Source organism: Chelon labrosus (assembly GCF_963514085.1).
Source record: "Chelon labrosus genome assembly, chromosome: 5".
Classification (NCBI taxonomy): Eukaryota; Metazoa; Chordata; class Actinopteri; order Mugiliformes; family Mugilidae; genus Chelon; species Chelon labrosus.
In genome coordinates this window covers 26,334-44,603 of record NC_140341.1, presented here as the reverse complement: position 1 = coordinate 44,603, position 18,270 = coordinate 26,334, and the positions used below count along the sequence as shown (strand labels likewise).

Genomic DNA, 18,270 nt, shown 5'->3' with positions numbered 1-18,270 from the left:
TTAATGAATAATTAGACATTAGACATAAGACTTTTATTTAATCCCACATGTGGGACATTTCCTTGTTCCAGTCGCACAGAATTTGGCAAAAAAATATAAATACAGAAAGACAGTGACAACTTTGAGCAGGGAAAAGGTTATCAGAAAACACAAATACACAAAAGAATGACCATACTCTGAGAAAATAAAGGGAGGAGAAATAACTAGAAAATATAAAGACATTCTGTATGTACAGTGTGGAGAATGGTGGGATAAACTTTACAAATAAATAATTAATGAGCTTTGAGAAAAACATTTTGAGTTGGTGAAGTCATATGTTCGTTATTTAATGAAAAACAAACATAGTCGTTGATTAATTAATTAATTGATCCTTAAAGTTGCTTCCACGAGCTGCGCGCGCGCGCTCCATCAGTCCGCGTGTTTTTTTGTGCCGCGGTGGCTGATGGGATCGCTCCGCCGCTGGTGTGGAAATGTCCGCCATGTTTTCCGCGGCGCAGGGAGCAGAGCAGCCAGAAGAAGCGGCCGCTACGTCCGGTTAAACTCGCACACCGATGAGTTCTGCCGCCGGTGATCGGAGAAGCTGACGCGGATGAACCGTGCTGCGGCGGACACAGTCGCGTCCGGAGCGGATTCACGGCGGGTTGGTGTCGGGATTCACGGTTCCTCGGATTGTCTCTGATTTGGCGCAAACAATGAGTAAACTCTCGTTCCGGGCGCGAGCGCTAGACGCCGCCAAACCGCTCCCGGTTTACCGCAACAGAGACCTGCCGGACCTGACGGACTGCGTGTCGATCAACCGGGCCGTCCCGCAGATGCCCACCGGGATGGAGAAAGAAGAAGAGCTGGTACGGACTCGTTTTAATTTAAACTCTTTCTCCGGCTGTTAGCGTTAGCTCTGTGCTCGGTGGGATTCATGACGTGTTTACGTACAGTTCTGTCCGTACGTAGTGAGCGAGGAGCGACCGCACACATGAACGTACGCAGGTTACGTGAAGCCTACGCTCTGCGTGCGCCGTCTGCGTAGCGCCAGTGACGTTTGAGCGCTCAGTGTTCTGTGACGTTTATGTTTGTAGGTGGTTGTCATGGTAACGAACCACGCACCGCTAGCTGTTAGCTGCTAGCTGCTGCGTTATTCTCAGTTTAGTCGCGAAAAACACATGTTGAGTGAGTTTAATGGAGGGGTGTCCAAACTGTTAGTGTTCATAGTGTTAGTGTTCATAGTGTTAGTGTTCATAGTCTAAGTGTTCATAGTGTTCATAGTGTTAGTGTTCATAGTGTTCATAGTGTTCATAGTGTTAGTGTTCATAGTGTTAGTGTTCATAGTGTTAGTGTTCATAGTGTTCATAGTGTTAGTGTTCATAGTGTTAGTGTTCATAGTGTTCATAGTGTTAGTGTTCATAGTGTTCATAGTGTTCATAGTGTTCATAGTGTTAGTGTTCATAGTGTTAGTGTTCATAGTGTTAGTGTTCATAGTGTTAGTGTTCATAGTGTTCATAGTGTTAGTGTTCATAGTGTTCATAGTGTTCATAGTGTTAGTGTTCATAGTGTTCATAGTGTTAGTGTTCATAGTGTTAGTGTTCATAGTGTTTATAGTGTTAGTGTTCATAGTGTTCATAGTGTTAGTGTTCATAGTGTTAGTGTTCATAGTGTTCATAGTGTTAGTGTTCATAGTGTTCATAGTGTTAGTGTTCATAGTGTTAGTGTTCATAGTGTTCATAGTGTTAGTGTTCATAGTGTTCATAGTGTTAGTGTTCATAGTGTTAGTGTTCATAGTGTTAGTATTCATAGTGTTCATAGTGTTCATAGTGTTAGTGTTCATAGTGTTCATAGTGTTCATAGTGTTAGTGTTCATAGTGTTAGTGTTCATAGTGTTAGTGTTCATAGTGTTAGTGTTCATAGTGTTCATAGTGTTAGTGTTCATAGTGTTCATAGTGTTAGTGTTCATAGTGTTAGTGTTCATAGTGTTAGTGTTCATAGTGTTAGTATTCATAGTGTTCATAGTGTTAGTGTTCATAGTGTTCATAGTGTTAGTGTTCATAGTGTTCATAGTGTTAGTGTTCATAGTGTTAGTGTTCATAGTGTTAGTGTTCATAGTGTTCATAGTGTTAGTGTTCATAGTGTTAGTGTTCATAGTGTTCATAGTGTTAGTGTTCATAGTGTTCATAGTGTTAGTGTTCATAGTGTTCATAGTGTTCATAGTGTTCATAGTGTTAGTGTTCATAGTGTTAGTGTTCATAGTGTTAGTGTTCATAGTGTTCATAGTGTTAGTGTTCATAGTGTTCATAGTGTTCATAGTGTTAGTGTTCATAGTGTTCATAGTGTTCATAGTGTTAGTGTTCATAGTGTTAGTGTTCATAGTGTTTATAGTGTTAGTGTTCATAGTGTTCATAGTGTTAGTGTTCATAGTGTTAGTGTTCATAGTGTTCATAGTGTTAGTGTTCATAGTGTTCATAGTGTTAGTGTTCATAGTGTTAGTGTTCATAGTGTTCATAGTGTTAGTGTTCATAGTGTTCATAGTGTTAGTGTTCATAGTGTTAGTGTTCATAGTGTTAGTGTTCATAGTGTTCATAGTGTTAGTGTTCATAGTGTTAGTGTTCATAGTGTTCATAGTGTTAGTGTTCATAGTGTTAGTGTTCATAGTGTTCATAGTGTTAGTGTTCATAGTGTTCATAGTGTTCATAGTGTTCATAGTGTTAGTGTTCATAGTGTTAGTGTTCATAGTGTTAGTGTTCATAGTGTTCATAGTGTTAGTGTTCATAGTGTTCATAGTGTTCATAGTGTTCATAGTGTTAGTGTTCATAGTGTTCATAGTGTTAGTGTTCATAGTGTTAGTGTTCATAGTGTTTATAGTGTTAGTGTTCATAGTGTTCATAGTGTTAGTGTTCATAGTGTTAGTGTTCATAGTGTTCATAGTGTTAGTGTTCATAGTGTTCATAGTGTTAGTGTTCATAGTGTTAGTGTTCATAGTGTTCATAGTGTTAGTGTTCATAGTGTTAGTGTTCATAGTGTTAGTATTCATAGTGTTCATAGTGTTCATAGTGTTCATAGTGTTAGTGTTCATAGTGTTCATAGTGTTCATAGTGTTAGTGTTCATAGTGTTAGTGTTCATAGTGTTCATAGTGTTAGTGTTCATAGTGTTCATAGTGTTAGTGTTCATAGTGTTAGTGTTCATAGTGTTAGTGTTCATAGTGTTCATAGTGTTAGTGTTCATAGTGTTCATAGTGTTAGTGTTCATAGTGTTCATAGTGTTAGTGTTCATAGTGTTAGTGTTCATAGTGTTCATAGTGTTAGTGTTCATAGTGTTCATTGTGTTAGTGTTCATAGTGTTAGTGTTCATAGTGTTAGTGTTCATAGTGTTCATAGTGTTAGTGTTCATAGTGTTAGTGTTCATAGTGTTCATAGTGTTAGTGTTCATAGTGTTAGTGTTCATAGTGTTAGTGTTCATAGTGTTCATAGTGTTAGTGTTCATAGTGTTCATAGTGTTAGTGTTCATAGTGTTAGTGTTCATAGTGTTAGTGTTCATAGTGTTCATAGTGTTAGTGTTCATAGTGTTAGTGTTCATAGTGTTCATAGTGTTAGTGTTCATAGTGTTAGTGTTCATAGTGTTCATAGTGTTAGTGTTCATAGTGTTAGTGTTCATAGTGTTCATAGTGTTAGTGTTCATAGTGTTCATAGTGTTAGTGTTTATAGTGTTAGTGTTCATAGTGTTCATAGTGTTAGTGTTCATAGTGTTCATAGTGGTCATAGTGTTCATAGTGTTAGTGTTCATAGTGTTAGTGTTCATAGTGTTCATAGTGTTAGTGTTTATAGTGTTAGTGTTTATAGTGTTAGTGTTCATAGTGTTCATAGTGGTCATAGTGTTCATAGTGTTAGTGTTCATAGTGTTAGTGTTCATAGTGTTAGTGTTCATAGTGTTCATAGTGTTAGTGTTCATAGTGTTCATAGTGTTAGTGTTCATAGTGTTCATAGTGTTAGTGTTCATAGTGTTCATAGTGTTCATAGTGTTCATAGTGTTAGTGTTCATAGTGTTCATAGTGTTAGTGTTCATAGTGTTCATAGTGTTAGTGTTCATAGTGTTCATAGTGTTAGTGTTCATAGTGTTCATAGTGTTCATAGTGTTCATAGTGTTAGTGTTCATAGTGGTCATAGTGTTCATAGTGTTAGTGTTCATAGTGTTAGTGTTCATAGTGTTCATAGTGTTAGTGTTCATAGTGTTCATAGTGGTCATAGTGTTAGTGTTCATAGTGGTCATAGTGTTAGTGTTCATAGTGTTCATAGTGTTAGTGTTCATAGTGTTCATAGTGGTCATAGTGTTCATAGTGTTAGTGTTCATAGTGTTAGTGTTCATAGTGTTAGTGTTCATAGTGTTCATAGTGTTAGTGTTCATAGTGTTCATAGTGGTCATAGTGTTCATAGTGTTAGTGTTCATAGTGTTAGTGTTCATAGTGTTCATAGTGTTCATAGTGTTAGTGTTCATAGTGTTAGTGTTCATAGTGTTAGTGTTCATAGTGTTAGTGTTCATAGTGTTCATAGTGTTAGTGTTAGTGTTCATAGTGTTCATAGTGTTCATAGTGTTAGTGTTCATAGTGTTCATAGTGTTCATAGTGTTAGTGTTCATAGTGTTCATAGTGTTAGTGTTCATAGTGTTCATAGTGTTCATAGTGTTAGTGTTCATAGTGTTCATAGTGTTCATAGTGTTAGTGTTCATAGTGTTAGTAGTGTTAGTAGTGTTAGTAGTGTTAGTGTTCATAGTATTCATAGTGTTAGTGTTCATAGTGTTCATAGTGTTAGTATTCATAGTGTTAGTGTTCATAGTGTTCATAGTGTTAGTATTCATAGTGTTAGTGTTCATAGTGTTCATAGTGTTCATAGTGTTAGTATTCATAGTGTTAGTGTTCATAGTATTCATAGTGTTCATAGTGTTCATAGTGTTCATAGTGTTCATAGTGTTCATAGTGTTAGTGTTCATAGTGTTCATAGTGTTAGTGTTCATAGTGTTAGTGTTCATAGTATTCATAGTGTTCATAGTATTCATAGTGTTCATAGTGTTCATAGTATTCATAGTGTTCATAGTATTCATAGTGTTCATAGTGTTCATAGTGTTAGTGTTCATAGTGTTCATAGTGTTCATAGTGTTAGTATTCATAGTGTTAGTGTTCATAGTGTTCATAGTATTCATAGTGTTCATAGTGTTCATAGTATTCATAGTGTTAGTGTTCATAGTGTTCATAGTGTTAGTGTTCATAGTGTTCATAGTGTTCATAGTGTTCATAGTGTTAGTGTTCATAGTGTTCATAGTGTTAGTGTTCATAGTGTTCATAGTGTTCATAGTGTTCATAGTGTTAGTGTTCATAGTGTTCATAGTGTTAGTGTTCATAGTGTTCATTGTGTTAGTGTTCATAGTGTTAGTGTTCATAGTGTTCATAGTGTTAGTGTTCATAGTGTTCATAGTGTTAGTGTTCATAGTGTTCATTGTGTTAGTGTTCATAGTGTTAGTGTTCATAGTGTTAGTGTTCATAGTGTTAGTGTTCATAGTGTTCATAGTGTTAGTGTTCATAGTGTTCATAGTGTTAGTGTTCATAGTGTTAGTGTTCATAGTGTTAGTGTTCATAGTGTTCATAGTGTTAGTGTTCATAGTGTTAGTGTTCATAGTGTTAGTGTTCATAGTGTTCATAGTGTTAGTGTTCATAGTGTTCATAGTGTTAGTGTTCATAGTGTTAGTGTTCATAGTGTTCATAGTGTTAGTGTTCATAGTGTTAGTGTTCATAGTGTTCATAGTGTTAGTGTTCATAGTGTTCATTGTGTTAGTGTTCATAGTGTTCATAGTGTTAGTGTTCATAGTGTTAGTGTTCATAGTGTTAGTGTTCATAGTGTTCATAGTGTTAGTGTTCATAGTGTTAGTGTTCATAGTGTTAGTGTTCATAGTGTTAGTGTTCATAGTGTTCATAGTGTTAGTGTTCATAGTGTTCATAGTGTTAGTGTTCATAGTGTTAGTGTTCATAGTGTTCATAGTGTTAGTGTTCATAGTGTTCATAGTGTTCATAGTGTTAGTGTTCATAGTGTTCATAGTGTTAGTGTTCATAGTGTTAGTGTTCATAGTGTTCATAGTGTTAGTGTTCATAGTGTTAGTGTTCATAGTGTTCATAGTGTTAGTGTTCATAGTGTTAGTGTTCATAGTGTTCATAGTGTTAGTGTTCATAGTGTTAGTGTTCATAGTGTTAGTGTTCATAGTGTTCATAGTGTTAGTGTTTATAGTGTTCATAGTGTTCATAGTGTTCATAGTGGTCATAGTGTTCATAGTGTTAGTGTTCATAGTGTTAGTGTTCATAGTGTTCATAGTGTTAGTGTTAGTGTTCATAGTGTTCATAGTGTTCATAGTGTTAGTGTTCATAGTGTTCATAGTGTTAGTGTTCATAGTGTTCATAGTGTTAGTGTTCATAGTGTTAGTGTTCATAGTGTTCATAGTGTTAGTGTTCATAGTGTTAGTGTTCATAGTGTTAGTGTTCATAGTGTTCATAGTGTTAGTGTTTATAGTGTTAGTGTTCATAGTGTTCATAGTGTTCATAGTGGTCATAGTGTTCATAGTGTTCATAGTGTTAGTGTTCATAGTGTTAGTGTTCATAGTGTTCATAGTGTTAGTGTTAGTGTTCATAGTGTTCATAGTGTTAGTGTTCATAGTGTTCATAGTGTTAGTGTTCATAGTGTTCATAGTGTTAGTGTTCATAGTGTTAGTGTTCATAGTGTTCATAGTGTTAGTGTTCATAGTGTTAGTGTTCATAGTGTTCATAGTGTTAGTGTTCATAGTGTTCATAGTGTTAGTGTTCATAGTGTTCATAGTGTTAGTGTTCATAGTGTTCATAGTGTTAGTATTCATAGTGTTAGTGTTCATAGTGTTAGTGTTCATAGTGTTAGTGTTCATAGTGTTCATAGTGTTAGTGTTCATTGTGTTAGTGTTCATAGTGTTCATAGTGTTAGTGTTCATAGTGTTCATAGTGTTCATAGTGTTAGTGTTCATAGTGTTCATAGTGTTCATAGTGTTCATAGTGTTAGTGTTCATAGTGTTCATAGTGTTAGTGTTCATAGTGTTCATAGTGTTAGTGTTCATAGTGTTCATAGTGTTCATAGTGTTCATAGTGTTAGTGTTCATAGTGTTAGTGTTCATAGTATTCATAGTGTTCATAGTGTTCATAGTGTTAGTGTTCATAGTGTTAGTGTTCATAGTGTTAGTGTTCATAGTGTTCATAGTGTTAGTGTTCATAGTGTTCATAGTGTTAGTGTTCATAGTGTTAGTATTCATAGTGTTCATAGTGTTCATAGTGTTAGTGTTCATAGTGTTCATAGTGTTAGTGTTCATAGTATTCATAGTGTTCATAGTGTTCATAGTGTTAGTATTCATAGTGTTCATAGTGTTCATAGTGTTAGTGTTCATAGTGTTCATAGTGTTCATAGTGTTCATAGTGTTAGTGTTCATAGTGTTCATAGTGTTAGTGTTCATAGTGTTCATAGTGTTAGTGTTCATAGTGTTCATAGTGTTCATAGTGTTCATAGTGTTAGTGTTCATAGTATTCATAGTGTTCATAGTGTTCATAGTGTTAGTGTTCATAGTGTTAGTGTTCATAGTGTTCATAGTGTTCATAGTGTTCATAGTGTTCATAGTGTTAGTGTTCATAGTGTTCATAGTGTTAGTATTCATAGTGTTAGTATTCATAGTGTTCATAGTGTTCATAGTGTTAGTGTTCATAGTATTCATAGTGTTCATAGTGTTCATAGTGTTAGTATTCATAGTGTTCATAGTGTTCATAGTGTTAGTGTTCATAGTGTTCATAGTGTTAGTGTTCATAGTGTTCATAGTGTTCATAGTGTTCATAGTATTCATAGTGTTCATAGTGTTCATAGTGTTAGTGTTCATAGTGTTCACAGTGTTAGTGTTCATAGTGTTAGTGTTCATAGTGTTCATAGTGTTAGTGTTCATAGTGTTCATAGTGTTCATAGTGTTCATAGTGTTAGTGTTCATAGTGTTCATAGTGTTAGTGTTCATAGTATTCATAGTGTTCATAGTGTTAGTGGTCATAGTGTTAGTGTTCATAGTATTCATAGTGTTCATAGTGTTAGTGTTCATAGTGTTAGTGTTCATAGTGTTAGTGTTCATAGTGTTCATAGTGTTAGTGTTCATAGTGTTAGTGTTCATAGTGTTAGTGTTCATAGTGTTCATAGTGTTAGTGTTCATAGTGTTAGTGTTCATAGTGTTCATAGTGTTAGTGTTCATAGTGTTCATAGTGTTCATAGTGTTAGTGTTCATAGTGTTCATAGTGTTAGTGTTCATAGTGTTAGTGTTCATAGTATTCATAGTGTTCCAAGTGTTAGTGGTCATAGTGTTCATAGTGTTAGTGTTCATAGTGTTAGTGTTCATAGTGTTCATAGTGTTAGTGTTCATTGTGTTAGTGTTCATAGTGTTCATAGTGTTAGTGTTCATAGTGTTCATAGTGTTAGTGTTCATAGTGTTAGTGTTCATAGTGTTAGTGTTCATAGTGTTCATAGTGTTAGTGTTCACAGTGTTCACAGTGTTAGTGTTCATAGTGTTAGTGTTCATAGTGTTCATAGTGTTCATAGTGTTAGTGTTCATAGTGTTAGTGTTCATAGTGTTCATAGTGTTAGTGTTCATAGTGTTAGTGTTCATAGTGTTAGTGGTCATAGTGTTCATAGTGTTAGTGTTCATAGTGTTAGTGTTCATAGTGTTCACAGTGTTAGTGTTATAATGTGTACTGTGAGTGGAGGGTCGTAGGGTCAGTGGAGGATTCATGGACAGGTAGTGGAGGGATCTGGGAGTCATGGACTGAGACCAGGTTCAGACTCTGTCCCTGTTGTGTGTTTCAGGAGCACCACCTCCAGAGGGCGATCTCCGCCCAGCAGGTGTTCAGGGAGAAGAAGGAGAACATGGTGATCCCTGTACCTGAAGCAGAGAGCAACACCACCTACTACGACCGACTGTACAAAGGAGAGGTCAAGGTTCCTAAGCAGCTCATCCACATACAGCGTGAGTGTTCTCCACCTGTCTTCTACCGGTTCCCTACCTGTCCTCCACCTTTCCTCCACCTGTCTCCTACCTGTCCTCCACCTATTCCTTCACCTGTCTTCTATCTGTCCTCCACAGCCCTGGGTCTGGACCTGGAGCAGCCAGACTACGACATGGACTCTGAGGACGAGACATTGCTCAACCGGCTGAACAGGAAGATGGAGCTGAGACCTCTGCAGTTTGAGACCATGGTGGACCGGCTGGAGAAGGCCAGCACTCAGCAGGTAACTCGGAGACACCACCCAACACTGAGGCCTCCACCCCTGGAGGTTAGCTAACTGACGACATGGCCTCATTGGTCCTGGAAGGTTGAGTGTTCAGAGACTTGCTCCACCTGTGCTCCACCTGTAATGTCTGCATGGTGCTGACTGTCTTTACCGTGTTTCCTGATAGAAGCTTGGTCTGGGGGCAGAGCTGGGGGTGGAGGTGGTGGATGGGGTGGAAACCCTGTTGATAAACACTCTTCAGACTGTAAAGGGTGGAGTCAACTATCCTGGTGTCTGTGGAGATGGATCGATCAATGTGACTAAACTGGCTCTGAGGTTGGAGTTTGTGTGTTTACTACGTCCACACCTGTCTTCACCTGGAGTCATTAGCTCCAAACAGATCTCAGCTGATCTCGATGCTATGACAGGAACCACAGAGAGTTAACAGAACATCACAGAGCATCTGTGGGTTACAGAGGTTCCTTTTCTCTTTGGGTCAGGGATCGGGGGTTGGGTTCCTACTCTCTGTGGGTCAGGGGTTGGGGGTAGGGTTCCTCTTCTCTGTGGGTCAGGAGTCGGGGGTAGGGTTCCACTTCTCTGTGGGTCAGGGGTCGGGGGGTTAGGGTTCCTACTCTCTGTGGGTCAGGGGGTAGGGTTCCACCTCTCTGTGGGTCAGGGGTCGGGGGGTAGGGTTCCACCTCTCTGTTGGTCAGGGGTCGGGGGGGTTAGGGTTCCTACTCTCTGTGGGTCAGGGGTCGGGGGGTAGGGTTCCTACTCTCTGTGGGTCAGGGGGTAGGGTTCCACCTCTCTGTGGGTCAGGGGTCGGGGGGTAGGGTTCCACCTCTCTGTTGGTCAGGGGTCGGGGGGGTAGGGTTCCTACTCTCTGTGGGTCAGGGGTCGGGGGGGTAGGGTTCCTACTCTCTGTGGGTCAGGGGTCGGGGGGGTAGGGTTCCTACTCTCTGTGGGTCAGGGGTCGGGGGGTTAGGGTTCCTACTCTCTGTGGGTCAGGGGTCGGGGGGTAGGGTTCCTACTCTCTCCTCTGTCCTTCAGGTTTATTATTCCTCTCAAACTTACGGTTGTGATGGTTGAACTCGGATCACGTGTTCAACGTGTTCCACTGTTGGTGGACGACTAACTGCTGATCTGTGGTTTCAGCTGGTGTCGCTGGCGGAGGCCAAGCTGCTGCTGAATGAGGACGACTACTTGCTGAAGTCTGTGTACGATTACTGGGTGAGGAAGAGGAAGAACTGTCGAGGTCCGTCCCTGATTCCTCACATCAAACAGGAGAAGAGAGACGGATCCACCAACAACGACGCCTACGTGGCCTTCAGACGGAGAACTGAGAAGATGCAGACCAGGAAGGTCAGAGCTCCTCTCTTCTCTTGGGTGTCTGTGTGCAGCGTCTGGTTCTGTTCGGTCCAGTCTGGCTCTGTGTGTCTGTCTTCCTGTCTGGTCTGGTCTGGTTCGATCCGGTCTGGTCCGATCCGGTCCGGTCTAGGCAAAGCCGGATAAAGTCAGCCTCTAGAAATTCTGTGCTTCAGGAACTTCTAGATCTGATGTGTCTCTGATGTGTGTCTGATGTGTCTGTTGTGTCTGATGTGTCTCTGATGTGTCTCTAATGTCACTGTTGTGTCTCTAGTGTGTCTGATGTGTTTCTAATGTCTCTGTTGTGTCTCAGAACCGTAAGAATGACGAGGCGTCGTACGAGAAGATGCTGAGACTGAGGAGAGAGTTCAGTCGGACAGTCACCATCCTGGAGATGATCAAGAGGAGAGAGAAGTCCAAGAGGGAGCTGCTGCACCTCACCCTGGAGGTGGTGGAGAGGAGGTGAGGAGGGGGGAGAAACCTGGAGGGGAGGAGTGGGGGGGGGGGGGGAGAAACCTGGAGGGGAGGAGGGGGAGGGGGCTGGGAGAAACCTGGAGGGGAGGAGGGGGGACGGGGAAGAAACCTGGAGGGGAGGGGGGGGGGGAGTTGAGGGGGAGGAGGAGACCTGGAGATGGTGGAGGGGAGCTGATGTGTTCCTGTGTCCAGGTATCAGATGGGAGACTTCAGTGGAGATGTCCTCAGAGACGTGTCCGTCCCCCTGGTGGAGAAGCCAGCGTACTGCACCTCAACGACTCTGATCAACGGCTCCAGACTCAAAGCTGAGTCCAGGATCAAGGTAGTTCTATGAATGAGCAGCAGGGGGAGCTGTTCCTCCACAGATGAACTAAGCATTGGTGGAATAATCAGAATGTGTTCTGGTTTTAGCCTCAGAAAAAGACGCTCTGCGACAGAGACGAGCTTCCCTTCGACCTGATCCGACAGAAGAAGAAGAACTTCAGACGGGACAGGTTGTACCCTCCACAGAGATGTCCCGGCCGACCGCCTGGTCTCTACACCGTCAACCAGGCTGACATTAGACAGTACGACTTCCACAGCTCAGGAGAGGACGACAGTCCAATCGCGCCGCTGGTTAGCATCACATCTGTCTGATTGCAGGTTGTACAGATGTTGTCCAGCTGTGGTTGATACTGGATGTGTTCCTCTCCTCAGTCTCCTCCATGTTCTCCAGATGACGAGAACGATCCTGATGGAGTCTTTGTGTTCAGGAGGAGAGCCGGCTGCCAGTATCTGTCTGTGAGTTCCTCCTGAGACAATGAGACCATGTGATCATGTGGTTAATATCAGGCACCAGTGCTATGCTAGCTAACGGTATCCTCAGCTCATCTCACATTAGCAGATAATCACATATGATGGTGACTCAGCAGCTCATTAACTATGAACGTGGACTGTTGGATAAACACTGATTGTTCGACCTGTGTTTGTTTCTGAAGCCTGTGGAGCCGACGGGTGGAGACGACGACCCAGAACACCTCCCTCAGTGTCTCCGTCACTCTCTGACTGAACTGCCTCCCCATTGGACCGGGTTGAGCCGGCGCAGGATGGGGCGAGGGGGCAGGTGATCAGACCTCCTAACTGTCCTTCAGATATAGTCCTAGTTAAAAACTCAGAGGCAGGGGTTGATGTAGGTGTCAGGTAAAGGTTCTGGGTCGGTGCTGGTCCATTTCCTGTCAGCTAATCTCTGCATGAAGTCAACATTAGATCACGATAAACCTGATATGAATGATCTGCTCTCAGGAAGCTGGGTTTAAATCTTAAACAGGTTTTTGACCTGAATTCTGGACCAACGTTGACATGATGATGGAGACATTACTGTGGTGACTGGATGTGGGTCCAGACGGGTCCGGTTCAGTCAAAGCTGAAACCTTTTCTCTCCTTCACTAACTTCTCACCTTCTTCCGTCCAATCAGGATCATCCTGGACCGAGCCTCATCAGGTCTGGATCCGGTGCTGCAGCAGTTGGATTCTTTAACACCTCCAATTTACAGAACTAGGACCAGGACCAGTACCTGCCTTGGATACTCAGTACCACTGGACCAGAAGCCTCCCCTGACCTCAGGAAACACTCGCCCCTCCCTGACTGAAGTCCTGAACAACATCCAGACCCTGAGAAGTTTTTGCTTCAGACCCAAAGTGTCTCAGAACCACAGGGTGGAGGGCAGTAGAACCACAGTGTCTACAGTAGAGAGCAGCAGAATCAGCCGTCATCCACTCGTCCTGAACTCTGGACCAGGTGAGTCCTGAGACATGAACTAGAATGTAATCTGAGTCCAACATGACAGGAAGTATCGGTTCTGACTGGATCCCATGTTTCCTCCTGTCTCTGTCAATGCAGCAGCTAGCTAGTGTTTGTCTTTAGCTTAGCATGGAGTTGAGCTAAAGACTAGTGTTTCAGTCATTACATTGTGAGGCCACAGGCTATATCTGCAGCCACCAGAGAGTCGTCTGTAACCGCCTCCTCTTCAGCAGCTTCAGTGTTTCATACGTGTTGTTTGTATGTCCACCAGCAGGGGGCATCACCGAGGAGCAGTACCACAGTCACCAACAACAGCTGGTCCAGATGCAGAAACAACAGCTGGAACAGCTGCAACTACAGAACAACAACCCCTCATACAGACACACAGCGCTGCACAGAGCACAGGTAACACACCTGTTACACACGTGACACAGAGCACAGGTAACACACCTGTTACACACGTGACACAGAGCACAGGTAACACACCTGTTACACACGTGACACAGAGCACAGGTAACACACCTGTTACACACGTGACACAGAGCGCAGGTAACACACCTGTTACACACGTGACACAGAGCACAGGTAACACACCTGTTACACACGTGACACAGAGCGCAGGTAACACACGTGACACAGAGCGCAGGTAACACACCTGTTACACACGTGACACAGAGCACAGGTAACACACCTGTTACACACGTGACACAGAGCGCAGGTAACACACCTGTTACACACGTGACACAGAGCGCAGGTAACACACCTGTTACACACGTGACACAGAGCACAGGTAACACACTTGACACAGAGCGCAGGTAACACACCTGTTACACACGTGACACAGAGCACAGGTAACACACCTGTTACACACGTGACACAGAGCACAGGTAACACACGTGACACAGAGCGCAGGTAACACACCTGTTACACACGTGACACAGAGCGCAGGTAACACACCTGTTACACACGTGACACAGAGCACAGGTAACACACTTGACACAGAGCGCAGGTAACACACCTGTTACACACGTGACACAGAGCACAGGTAACACACCTGTTACACATGTGACACAGAGCACAGGTAACACACGTGACACAGAGCGCAGGTAACACACCTGTTACACACGTGACACAGAGCACAGGTAACACACTTGACACAGAGCGCAGGTAACACACCTGTTACACACGTGACACAGAGCGCAGGTAACACACCTGTTACACACGTGACACAGAGCACAGGTAACACACCTGTTACACACGTGACACAGAGCGCAGGTAACACACCTGTTACACACGTGACACAGAGCACAGGTAACACACCTGTTACACACGTGACACAGAGCGCAGGTAACACACCTGTTACACACGTGACACACAGCACAGGTAACACACGTGACACAGAGCGCAGGTAACACACCTGTTACACACGTGACACAGAGCACAGGTAACACACGTGACACAGAGCGCAGGTAACACACCTGTTACACACGTGACACAGAGCACAGGTAACACACCTGTTACACACGTGACACAGAGCGCAGGTAACACACCTGTTACACACGTGACACAGAGCACAGGTAACACACCTGTTACACACGTGACACAGAGCACAGGTAACACGCTTAAACACTTGTCTGAACTATAGTCCAGGTCCGGTGAGTCCAGGTCCGGTTGGAAGACTCTGGACTCGGCCAGTGCTCAGTTTGCAGCCTCAGCTGTGGTCAGCGCTCCTCCTGCTCCTCCTGCTCCTCCTCCTGCTCCTCATGGTCCCGTCAGCATGAATGGAATCCACCCTCCAGGTGAGTGGTTCACCTGTCGGAGCCTGAGTCACTGAGTTAGTAAAACTAAACCTGAACCCTGGACTCATTCATAAAGTGAATAAACAGGTAACAGGTATTCGGCCGTTTTGCTTTGCTGCGCGTGTGCTCATCATATTAAACACGTTGCCGTGGTAACGACACTGGAATCCGGTCATTAAAACATTGTTGTGTTTAACATGTGACGTCATGTGTTGTTGTTCACATGTATGTAAACTCTCCTCAGGCTCCTCCAAGCCTCCCTGCTCCTCCTCTCTGAGCCGCTCGGGGCTTTCAGCTCGGTCCTCCTCTTCGTCCTCGTCCTCCTCCTCCTGTTCGTCCTCGTCCTCTTCCCATCAGTCTCTTCCCAGACAGAGGAGCCAGGCGGGGGCCGTGTCTCCGGCCCACCCCCATGCTGCTCGTCCCTCTGCCCCCCCGACGTCTGCCTTAAAGCTCGCTTCTGTCGCTGCCAGCCTCGACCGGGTGCCCAAGGTCTCCACGGCCAGGTAAACTCCTCCCACCTGTAGCATCTGACGTATCTGATCGTGATCTGAACACACTCACTCATGTCCCAGAGCGTTGGGCGTCCATCAGGATTGGGACACTTTCATTTTATTAGCCATTTTAAAGTCACACTTATAATTAAAATTCATTTATTCACATCCAGACGAGTGAACGACCTGAAGTTCAACTGACTCAACTCAACTTTATTTATAGAGCACTTTAAAAACAAAGTGCTGTACATGGGTAAGAACAAGGACATAAGACAAACCATTAAAATAATAAAGCAATAAAAAACAGTAAACAGGAGCAGGGTCTCATACTGGGTTGAAAACCAAGGATTAAAAATGAAGTCAGTTGTTAGTGAACTAAGTATATTTAATATGTTGTACTTTCTATTAACAATAACTGCAGTGTTTAACCTTCTACGTGAACGTGGCTCAAAGCTGATGTGAGACTCGTCAGTAGCTTCTCTCAAAGTTAAACTCTGTCATAAACAATAATTATAACACTGAGCAGCAGCATCCAGAACAATGACGACGTTTATCACCAGATCTGATTGGTCCAGTTACCATGGCAATACAGTGAGAAGTTAACTCAAAGATGACATCCAACACGTTTCATGAATTCATGGTTTGTCCTCAGAGACGCCAACGAGCCCGAGAGACTTCTGAACGGACTGACGGAAACCACGCTGCCCATGGAGGTCACATAACATCATATCTACCCCGGCTCCTCCCACCAGCCTCGGCTCCTCCCACCAGCCTCGGCTCCTCCCACCAGCCTTGGCTCCTCCCATCAGCTCTTCCTCAGTGTCTGACTGGTGAATGTGACAGCAGTGACCTCCAGAACCAGAAGAATCAGAACATTTAACTGAGAGGACGTTGTTTTATCGTTATTATTATTAATGTTGTTGTTGTTGTTGTACAGTTTGTAAATGTCTCTGATGTAAAATGGGTCGTCTGTTTCTAAAACAAGGTGATCATGTGACTGCAGGACTCTACTCCACAATGTCTCACTCTGATTGGTTCATAATGAGTGAGGTGTCTTCGCTCTGATTGGTTATTTATTGGTAATGTTTACATGTAGTTTATTTTTATTTTTTTCCCAGAGATGGAATCAGATTTCTTTCTTTGAGTCGATGTTTTTGTTTCAGGATGAACTCTGAGTGTCTTCACTTCTTCTGTTCATTTAAACCTCATTAAAATAAAATCTGTCTGCAGCGGTGACAGGAAGCTTTTTATATTATCAGAGACAGAATCTCATCAGCTCATCAGAAATAAAAACTCATCCGTGCAGACTTTGGGTTTGTTTGTTTGTTTTCAGTTAATTTGAGAGAGACAAGGTGAAAGCAGAGACTACAGATTAAAGAAGACCTGCAGCATGAGACATATCAAAATATGTTTTATTTGAAACGTCTGAGAACAGCAGAGGATAAAGTATGAAAATAAAAGCACATTTAAAAGTAGAAGTGAAACAGAGATTAAAGGGAAACTACTGTTTTTTACAACCTGGACATTATTTCTGGCATAAAATACGATCGTTTACTCACCCATATAATTTTGTGTAATTTGAAGTCCTTCGAGAGATAATTAGATCAGCGTATATCCATATAGTGGGAGTGACTGGGGCACCGAAACACAGCCTCTAAATAACAAGGGTTAGGGTTAGCGCCACACGCACCTGCGACGGTTAGCTTGTTTACCTGTAATGTGCTACTGCTAGTTTTTTGCAATATGGCTGAATATTTTTCAGATTCTGAGGTTGTGAACGAACCATAGCAGTAGCACATTACAGGTAAACAAGCTAACCGTCGCAGGTGCGTGTGGTGCTCAGAGATGATGATAACACGTAACTCCAGACTCAACGGGGAATAGCACTAGCGTACGCTAACACAATATTGGTGAGTTGAACGAGTTTCGTGGCAGATAATGAGTTATTCAGAGGCTGTGTTTCGGTGCCCCAGTCACTCCCACTATATGGATATACGCTGATCTAATTATCTCTTGAAGAACTTCAAATTACACAAAAGTTATATAGGTGAGTAAACGATCGTATTTTATGCCAGAAATAATGTCCAGATTGTAAAAAACAGGAGTTTCCTTTAAGATGATGATTTAAATGTCTGTGGAATAAAGAGGTGTAGTAAAGAGGTGGAACAGTGAGGTGGATTAAAGAGGTGGAACAGTGATGTGTAGTAAAGAGGTGGAACAGTGATGTGGATTAAAGAGGTGGAACAGTGATGTGGATTAAAGAGGTGGAACAGTGATGTGTAGTAAAGAGGTGGAACAGTGATGTGTAGTAGAGGTGGAACAGTGAGGTGGATTAAAGAGGTGGAACCGTGATGTGTAGTAAAGAGGGAAAACAGTGATGTGGAAGTGATGTGGATTAAAGAGGTGGAACAGTGAGGTGGATTAAAGAGGTGGAACAGTGATGTGGAGTAAAGAGGTGGAACAGTGAGGTGGAGTAAAGAGGTGGAACAGTGATGTGGATTAAAGAGGTGGAACAGTGAGGTGGATTAAAGAGGTGGAACCGTGATGTGTAGTAAAGAGGGAAAACAGTGATGTGGAAGTGATGTGGATTAAAGAGGTGGAACAGTGAGGTGGATTAAAGAGGTGGAACAGTGATGTGGAGTAAAGAGGTGGAACAGTGATGTGGATTAAAGAGGTGGAACCGTGATGTGTAGTAAAGAGGGAAAACAGTGATGTGGAAGTGATGTGGATTAAAGAGGTGGAACAGTGATGTGGATTAAAGAGGTGGAACAGTGAGGTGGAGTAAAGAGGTGGAACAGTGAGGTGGATTAAAGAGGTGGAACAGTGAGGTGGGGTAAAGAGGTAGAACAGTGATGTGGATTAAAGAGGTGGAACAGTGATTCAATTTTATTTATATAGCGTCAATAACAATACAAATCGTCTCAAGACGCTTTACAAAAACCCGGCCTGAAACCCCCAGAGCAGCCTGAAGGCAACGGTGGCAGGAAAAACTCCCTTTTAACAGGAAGAAACCTCGAGCAGAACCCAGCTCATATGGAGGGACCATCTGCCTAAGGCCAGCCGGGTACAGACAGAAGAAAGA

General features: G+C 42.7%; 1 protein-coding gene across 1 annotated transcript; it reads left to right on the top strand.

Moving 5' to 3' along the window:
- Nucleotides 1-40: 40 nt before the first annotated feature.
- epc2 (enhancer of polycomb homolog 2) lies at nucleotides 41-18,138 on the top strand. Its single transcript, XM_084544578.1, has 14 exons — nucleotides 41-845; nucleotides 8,875-9,034; nucleotides 9,152-9,297; nucleotides 10,435-10,641; nucleotides 10,958-11,106; nucleotides 11,311-11,440; nucleotides 11,530-11,733; nucleotides 11,815-11,898; nucleotides 12,096-12,220; nucleotides 12,573-12,895; nucleotides 13,170-13,303; nucleotides 14,544-14,697; nucleotides 14,942-15,200; nucleotides 15,841-18,138. Exons 1-14 carry the CDS (start codon nucleotides 693-695, stop codon nucleotides 15,908-15,910), a joined length of 2,298 nt encoding a protein of 765 aa, XP_084400704.1. The 5' UTR covers nucleotides 41-692; the 3' UTR covers nucleotides 15,911-18,138.
- Nucleotides 18,139-18,270: the final 132 nt, after the last annotated feature.

Coding starts and splice junctions, on each gene's coding strand:
- epc2 (XM_084544578.1), top strand. CDS start 693: ATGAGTAAACTCTCGTTCCGGGCGCGAGCGCTAGACGCCGCCAAACCG. Junction 846..8,874: donor TGGAGAAAGAAGAAGAGCTG/GTACGGACTCGT, acceptor TGTGTGTTTCAG/GAGCACCACCTCCAGAGGGC. Junction 12,896..13,169: donor CGTCCTGAACTCTGGACCAG/GTGAGTCCTGAG, acceptor TATGTCCACCAG/CAGGGGGCATCACCGAGGAG.